Raw genomic sequence first — 8128 nt, forward strand, 5'->3', positions numbered from 1 at the left:
ATGAGAATTTGTTGGTACTGAGAATGCACTCTTGCTGGGCCAGTCGGTCCATGACGGGATGCAACTAATAGTCCCTCCCATTGGGGGCGCAATGCTTCTCAGTTTAACTATTGCAACCTCCTGTTGCCATAGCGAGTTTGAGTTTAGTGTACCCATTAGGCATGGGCTGTTGGAGAAATAAAACCTCAATGGTGAATGCAAACAGTCCTTTCTTTAGATCATTTTCTCCCACCACCACCAAACGCCCTGCTTCCTGCTTATTTTCCCACCCTTACTAAGTCCAGCATGTACACTATGCTGCTAGGACTGTGAGGATCAACATGGTGTGAGTACAACTCTCAAACTGTGAAGATTTCTGGAATGTGTCCAGTGAGGTGGCAGCACTCTCACTGCCTTTCTACAAGCCTACCACATTCTGGAATATCTCATAAAGGTGGTATTCAAGGGTTTTCCTTGTTTGGCAGACCCTAATTTCCTAAAAGAAGAGCTGGAGAAGCTTGGGTTTGACATGCAGACTGTTTAATGCGTCAAGTCCCTCCAGACACAGAAAGACTGGCCATCTTTCCTGGTCATTATTGTCGACAACTTGAAGAACAGGAGACTCTTCAACTGAAGTTGGTGGCCAACACAACAGTCACCATAGAAGCTCAGTGCTTCTCCTAATTGAGGGGTGAAGACGTGAAATGTCACTACTTCTTTCCAGAAGTGTGCATGAAGTGCACACGCAACCATTCAATCATCAACTTCCTGCTACCAAAATGCACCAGTCTTAAGTGCAAGAACTTCGGTGACACTCATTTGCGATCTACCATAGCTGTGAGAAGTTTAGGGCCACAGTAGCTCGTCAGTGCGGCATCCTGTACATGAAGAAGGCCTACTGATCCGCCCAACCTCCATGCCCAAGCACTTGGACAGCAGAGAGTCCACCAACACCGCCCTGACGCCGGCCAGTGATGTTTCCTACACGACTTCCACCACAAGAAGTGAGAGAAGAAGGCACTCTCGCACCAAAAATCGTGCTAGAGGCGGCACACTAGAAGAGCAGCCACGTTGAGAGAAACCAACAAACTCGAAGGTGGCAGGAGTGTAAAGGCTTCGACCACTGTCTGCGCTGATTCTGCTCCCAATCATCCCCATTGTGACCAATAACGACCTGGCTGCACTAGTTGCCTCAATGTCTGCAGTCCTTGACAGGGTGTCACACATTGCCGAGAAGCTGTAAAAAGTCTCAAAGGCAGTAACGCTGATTGTCCAGGCACCGTAGCCAGCTGGAACTCAGTCAACACAATGAACCTTCTACTAACGCTGTCTGCACCTGGAGCAGCAATGCAGACCAACCACTGGTCACCAGTGAGCTGTCAGCACTGCAGCTAGCATGAAGCCACAGCCATCTGAAACGGGCACAATGATGATACTAGAAGAAGTGAAGTTTTCCAACAATGACGGTTCGATGATTCTGCAATCCCAGACATGTAAGCTTGGGGCGCTGCTACAAAGGCATACACCTTAAGTGTATCGTGTAAAGTGGGCTTCAATTAGAAGAACAAAAGATATCACATAAATAACGAATTATGAACTTTTCCATAAAAATGTCTGTCTTCTCACACTTTGGCAACCAATACCCTTTATAAAACAGCCTATTAAACGTCCAACTTATAACTGAACTTTGAACTATCCTAACGTGAGTGAAAAGGTTAGACAAAGGAGATCGGTGATGTATATTTCACTATACAAGGATACAGTTTAATATCGATCTGTACTTGTAAAGATAATCTCATATGTGATACAGTAAATAATTAACTTTATAAATGTTTGCAAACTACCATAAAAATATAGAAATAATAACAATAACAATTTTGAATGTATTTTCAAAATTATCAACATATGTTTACGACAACTTTTTAATGTTTTAATTTTCAGTCTGAAAGAATTTCTCATTAGACGTTTTTATAACTGGATTTAAACAAATAATTTTTACCATATATTTAAATATAAATAAAAGTCAAAACTTTGTAATGTGTAGAGAATATCAGTGGATTGTCTGGTACACTTATTCAAATGTGTCAAGAGGTATACTAAAGAAAAAATGTATGACACGCCAGTTCCATTACAGCCTCTGTTTTATACTTTCATGTTTTCCCTTCTGCCTGTCTGTAAAAGCGAGTCAGCATCCCCTTACAATTACTGATTAAAAAGCAAACTCATTATATTATTTATAACCATAATCTGCTTTGATGCCAATGAATGCAGGTACTATGTGTGTCATTTTTTAAATCTCTGAATGTGTACAACTATCTATGAAACACAGTATTCTCACTGCTCACTTCTATTGAATAAATACTTCACTTACTTTAGGTGCACTGCATCACATGGTATGGTAGACTGTCAACTGTCTGATGTGTGATGCTCCAGGCTCTGTACCATCCAGCCCACTTAATCTGACCTATTTAATGACTATCATACAATCTGGCCTATTTAATGACTATCATAATAATACTTCTCCAGGATGAAATGAGGATTAAATTAGTGTAGGTAATGCACTATTCTAAAGCTTTGGCAAGCAGGTGCCAGTGACAATGCAGTGTGGGTGTGTGGCCTTTCGAAATGTTTTATTAGTCTTTTGTGCTTCTAGCACATCTGGAATCACAATTATAAGGTGCACAATGTATTTTTATTATCATATCAATTAGCAGAACAACTCTTCAGTAAATAATATTTGGAAACTCTCTTCTAATGCTCATAAACAACAATGCACACACGTAGAGAGCAGCTCTTTTTGGTCACCCTGTGTTCTTTGTTTCTTCAATTGTATATGAGATGTCCAAAGTGGATGTGTTGTTAAACTGTTGTTTTGTGCGATCCGTTGTATTTTAATTAAAGAGTCCAATATGGGTGATACACAAAAAGCATGTAGTGAATGTGGATCAGAAACAATGGCTTGTAATGTCACTGTATTCTGGGTCTTGTTGTTGTGGTCTTCAGTCCAGAGACTGGTTTGAGGCAGCTCTCCATGCTACTCTATCCTGTGCAAGCTTCTTCATCTCCCAGTACCTACTGCAACCTACATCCTCCTGAATCTGCTTAGTGTGTTCATCTCTCGGTCTCACTCTGGGGTAGCAGACAAAATTAGGAAGTAGGGGTAGGAAAACGTACTTTGGAGACGAAGAAAAATCGATCAGAAATTGAAAACTGACAGATGCTGAAAAATAGACACAAACTAGTGCGAGAAAATCTACTTACAAAGTTTCAGGCAGTAGCTTTGAGAACTTAATGTAAAATATACTGCAACCTCTTACACATTTCTCCTGTATGGATGGCAAGGACAAGATCAGACTAATTACAGTGTGCACAGAGTTGTTAAGCAATCATTCTTTTTGCACCACATACATGAATGGTAACGGCCAAAAGAAGCTAAAATATGTGGCGTAAGCCTGTGAGCGGACTATTGGCCTGTCTGCTAGTGTAGTTCAGCCTTTCTATCTGTCGTAGCACTTGGAGGGGGAGGGCTGGGGAGTATCTTGCCCTGGCCGCTCTTTCCCTCAGGAAAGAGCCACAGTACTCAATTTGACAGTAGGTTGAGTGGACCAGCGGCCATCCTGGAGCGATTGGGACGAGGAAAAATCCTCACATCTACATGTATGAGAATCAGGAACCTCCAGGGCCAGAGTGTAGTGCTCTACCCACTAGATCACAGCCATGAATGGAACAGGAGGAAACCCCAATAACTGCTACAATGGTAAATACTCACTATGAAGCTCTTCACGATTGATTCCCACTGGTCGACGTCAATGGAACAGAACACAATGGCAGACAATGTCTCCATCAAATGGAGGTGTGTTCACACTAGATCAAATGTAAACAAAACATTACTTGGCTTAGCCCACTACCAAACAATGAAATAGAAGTAATGAGGTACCATTGGTGACACCAAAAGTCGGAATATAGTTCCAGAACTTACGAACTAGCAATGATAATGTTTATTAATCGGCAAATAAAACTTCATTGTGATTCTTCTTCATAAAGTTTCTTTTATGTCACTGAGAAGTTAAGGTTCAGCAAGAGTGTCGCCCAAATATTACATAATGTCGACATTTTCTTGCTAACAAAGATATATAAATAAAAACGAAAATTGTAATGCAATGATTACCTTATTTATTGTGTTTTTTTCTGTGTAAGTGCTAACTAATATAAAAAAATAACATTATTCTTCTAGTTCAGTACAGATGTATTTATGACTGTTAAAAAGGTTATTTGATTAAAACTGATTCATCATTTTATGTTCATATTTTTACACTGTGTAGGCTTTCTCCCTGTTCAGGTATTGGAAAACCGAACTCATTTTTCACTCCAGATATCTGACCTTCTTACGTAAAAACACTCAATGGAAAAAAATGCCCAGGTTGTCGTGGAACATTTGCATTGTGTCACGAACACAAAACAAAATAAAGATAAAGAAGGCGTAATGGAACAAAATCCACGACCATATAATTAGTGAACGCCTCGAAAACAGGTTAACTACTGATGTTAGCAGACGACGATCCCGTTCCCACCAACATCAAAACTGTCTTCCCAAGAAATCTTGATCTTCTATTTACTTTCTGCCCTACCCCATTGCTTTACTGCATTTGTGGTAGGCATCATTTGGAATGCTTAGCGACTTCTTAAAATCACCTGCGGTATCTCCTTCGACCAGCATTCCTGGCCGAAGTAGTACGTAGCTGTTAATAATGAACAGAGGGATCTTGCGACGTGTGGCTTCGAAAAAGTTTTTAATAAATCAACGAATAATTCAGTTTTCGACAAAATCGTGGAGAATGTTAGTAAACATCGCGGTATGTAGATAACATTTTAGTCCACCATAATTTATTTACAAAAATGAAGAAAATACAGAAAGTCTCAATTTTTGTGTATTTTATTAAATATATTAATGTCAGCATGGAGACTAGGAACTGCATCCATACACTTGAGAAGTGGCATTCATGTTCACTTAAATCTTCAAAGACCAAAGTAGACTCCAGTGATCTGGTGCCAAGGAGGTTTCTTAACCTCCTTTACTTTAGTTGTTTTTGTTTTGTATTATGCTCTTTGACGTCGAGTAGTGTTTTCTGACGCTAGTGCTGTTGATTTGTTTTCACTGTTGTAGAAGGCGAGTGTTTTGTGACTAGGGTGCTCATTTGATGCAGAAGTGAGCCGAGACAATTTCCGTGGTAATGGCAAACTCAATAACGGAGATCTTCTCTTCCTATCAGGAATATCTGAACAACGAACAAGATTTGAGGGACGAAATACGTAACATTGTTAAGGACATAGAACAACATGCAAGAGAAATACTAACAATTCTTCAAGCTATTCACCAAGAAGGAGGGATTCGTGAAATACCCAAGTGCTGTGAAGCTGCAAGAAAGCAGTTCAATGAAGTGCAGCTCGCATTTACTCGACTTGGTAACGCAATCCCTGCTGAACAATATTATCGTTTTAACGATCACTGGCGATATGCTGTTCAACGGCTAGCATTCCTTGCAGCCTTGACAATTTACCTCGAGACGGGAGACTTGGCGACTCGTGAAACGGTAGCGGAGGTACTTGGACTTAAGACACGCAGAGATGCAGGTTTTCATTTAGATCTGGAAGATTACTTGATGGGCCTGCTCCAGCTTTCATCGGAACTGTCACGCTTAGCAGTCAACAGTGTAACCATGGGCGACTATGTTCGACCTCTTCAGATTTCACGCTTTATTGCTGAGCTGAGTGCCGGTTTTCGGCTTCTGAATCTAAAAAATGATTCACTCAGAAAACGATTTGATGTTTTGAAATACGACGTGAAGAAGATAGAAGAAGTTGTTTACGATTTGTCGATACGTGGTTTGAAACCTCCAGAGGACCCCGAAATCAAATGCAGTGAAAGTGCTACGACGAATTAGTGTATGTAGCTTTGTTTCATTTACGACTGCTGACACACTGTTTATCAAAGGATTATGTTATCACTGTGCAACGTAATCCGTAAAATTTGTGATGAGAAAACGGTTTATTTATTTTTTTTGTGCGTGAAGATTTCTGAGCCTAAGTGTGATTAGCACAATATTTGTTAATGTGCTGTATAGGCCTAGTACTACACAGGCACTGCTGCCAGTTTACGATCAATATTTGGGTGAATGTAATCACCATTTAGGACGTATGTATGATGTTTTTGGAACCCACAGTTGATGTGAGTAATGAATAGGAAAGCTGTTCCTCAGTTATACTGTGTTTAAAGCATTTTTTAAAAGAAACATTAAGGATTAAGGACTCGTTGAAAAATTTGTGGTTTCTGACAAATGATTTTCCTAAACTCAGCACATGATTAAATAGTATTCATTTCTACAGTACATAGGAGCAGGAGTGATGCAAGTTTGTTGCATAATTTCTTCCGCATTTAACCGTTCAAATCGTGTACATGTGGGGGAGAGAGAGAGAAAAAAATATTTATAGGCTCAATTATGTAAACATATACACTAGAACATAATTTAAGCTTACTTCTCTTACATAAAAAATACATGGTCTATGAAATGTTGAGCCACCATTGAGTCACTATCCTTGATTAGCAGACTAACACCTGGGGTTTATAAGGGATGTTGCAATTCGTTTACTGTTTGTTCGATTCGCCTGGACATTAACTATGTAAGGGAACTCTTATCTGTCTGAATTATCAGTGTGTGGTATTTACTTTAAGGGATTCTGCAGAATATTTCTCTTATGGCTTCAAAATTCAGTGAAACTGTTGAATTCAATTCCTTTCAGTTTTTATTTAAAATTGGTTACTGTTTCTTAATTTTAGAACTGTTGTCACAATTTAATGACTGTATGACATGTTTGCAAAGCAGACAGTTACTGAGGCCCTTAGATTTGATCTAAATAATGACTGCTTAAAGCTGTCCATGTAGCCGCCACTGTTATTTTTTAAAAATTTGCCTGTGCGTTTTTGGTTAACTGGTAAGAATCTTCAAAGCAGCTTGTAAAAAAAAAAAAAAAAAAAAAAAAAAAAGTTGTCAGTAGAAATTTGTGCTCATACATGGAATGACAATAAGATGGAGGCTATAGGCAGTTGTCAGTGGGTATTTGAAAAATTTAAATTGTATTCTTGTTGTTTCAAACTGCACTGATCTCTTAATGACAATATTATAACAGGTTATTTTTATTTCAGTACACAACAGAATCATTTGTCACCCATAGATTTATTCCAGCCTTTCACACATCTTGAACTCTGTTAAATAGAATGATGCAGTGTGAGAATTAGGCATGTAGTAACCACTAAAGCTGGAGAGTTGCGAGTGTTTGCTGGTTTTAGTATATGTGCCTTTAACTGTTTTTCCTGCAATACATGTAAGTCATTGGTGATGTTCCAGACTGTGCCTCGAGTGTGACTTTTCTTAAGATAAGATTTGACATCTAATTAAAGTAATTCAAACTGCATAACGTGTGTGACAAGAGGAGGGGAATGCAAGTAATACTTTGACAGACTGTCATTTTATGGTGTCTGCCTGCATATTTATTTTTTATTTTTTTCTGACTGTGCCTATTTTATCATCAGCTACAATACATATATTTCCTTCTGCTGTTGGGCATCTGTTTCTCTGGAATGCAAGAGACATTTAAGTCAATGTTGAGGTGCACTTAGGTGCTCATAATGTATGATAATATATTGCTTTTATCTGATGTAATATTTTTCTCAATAATTATGTAGCTATTGTAGCTTCAAATTATATTGGCTGTAATTGAATAATTATTAAAATATTGTAGTCATAACCGCAAGACTTTTATTTTGTTTGATGTAGAAAGAGTAGACACAAGTGGGTGTGCATTTAATTGCAAAGCATTTGTTTATTACTTTCTGCAGATAAAGTGACAAAAGTTAAGTTCAATATTATTAGTTAACATTATCAACATTGGTGAATAACCTAATGAAAACAATTATTCCTGATATGAAGATGACAAATACTGGACGGGATGCACAATCAGAGAAAAGGGCAACTGCATACTGTACAGAGAAAGTGTTGATCAGGAAGTACATTCGAAAAAGATGTCAGACATTATAATTTGTATTTTGATGTGTGTGTGTGTGTATTCTTTGTGGTGATATTTGCCGCAATTG

The 8128-nt window shown here is 38.6% G+C and overlaps 1 protein-coding gene across 1 annotated transcript; it reads left to right on the forward strand.

Annotated features, from left to right (window-relative positions):
- The first annotated feature begins 5065 nt into the window (after window positions 1-5065).
- On the forward strand, window positions 5066-7783 carry LOC126267404 (translin). Its single transcript, XM_049972632.1, has one exon. It carries the CDS (start codon window positions 5211-5213, stop codon window positions 5919-5921), a length of 711 nt encoding a protein of 236 aa, XP_049828589.1. The 5' UTR covers window positions 5066-5210; the 3' UTR covers window positions 5922-7783.
- Window positions 7784-8128: the final 345 nt, after the last annotated feature.

The sequence above is a fragment of the Schistocerca gregaria genome, chromosome 4, assembly GCF_023897955.1.
Source record: "Schistocerca gregaria isolate iqSchGreg1 chromosome 4, iqSchGreg1.2, whole genome shotgun sequence".
NCBI classification, from domain to species: Eukaryota; Metazoa; Arthropoda; class Insecta; order Orthoptera; family Acrididae; genus Schistocerca; species Schistocerca gregaria.

Coding starts and splice junctions, on each gene's coding strand:
- LOC126267404 (XM_049972632.1), top strand. CDS start 5,211: ATGGCAAACTCAATAACGGAGATCTTCTCTTCCTATCAGGAATATCTG.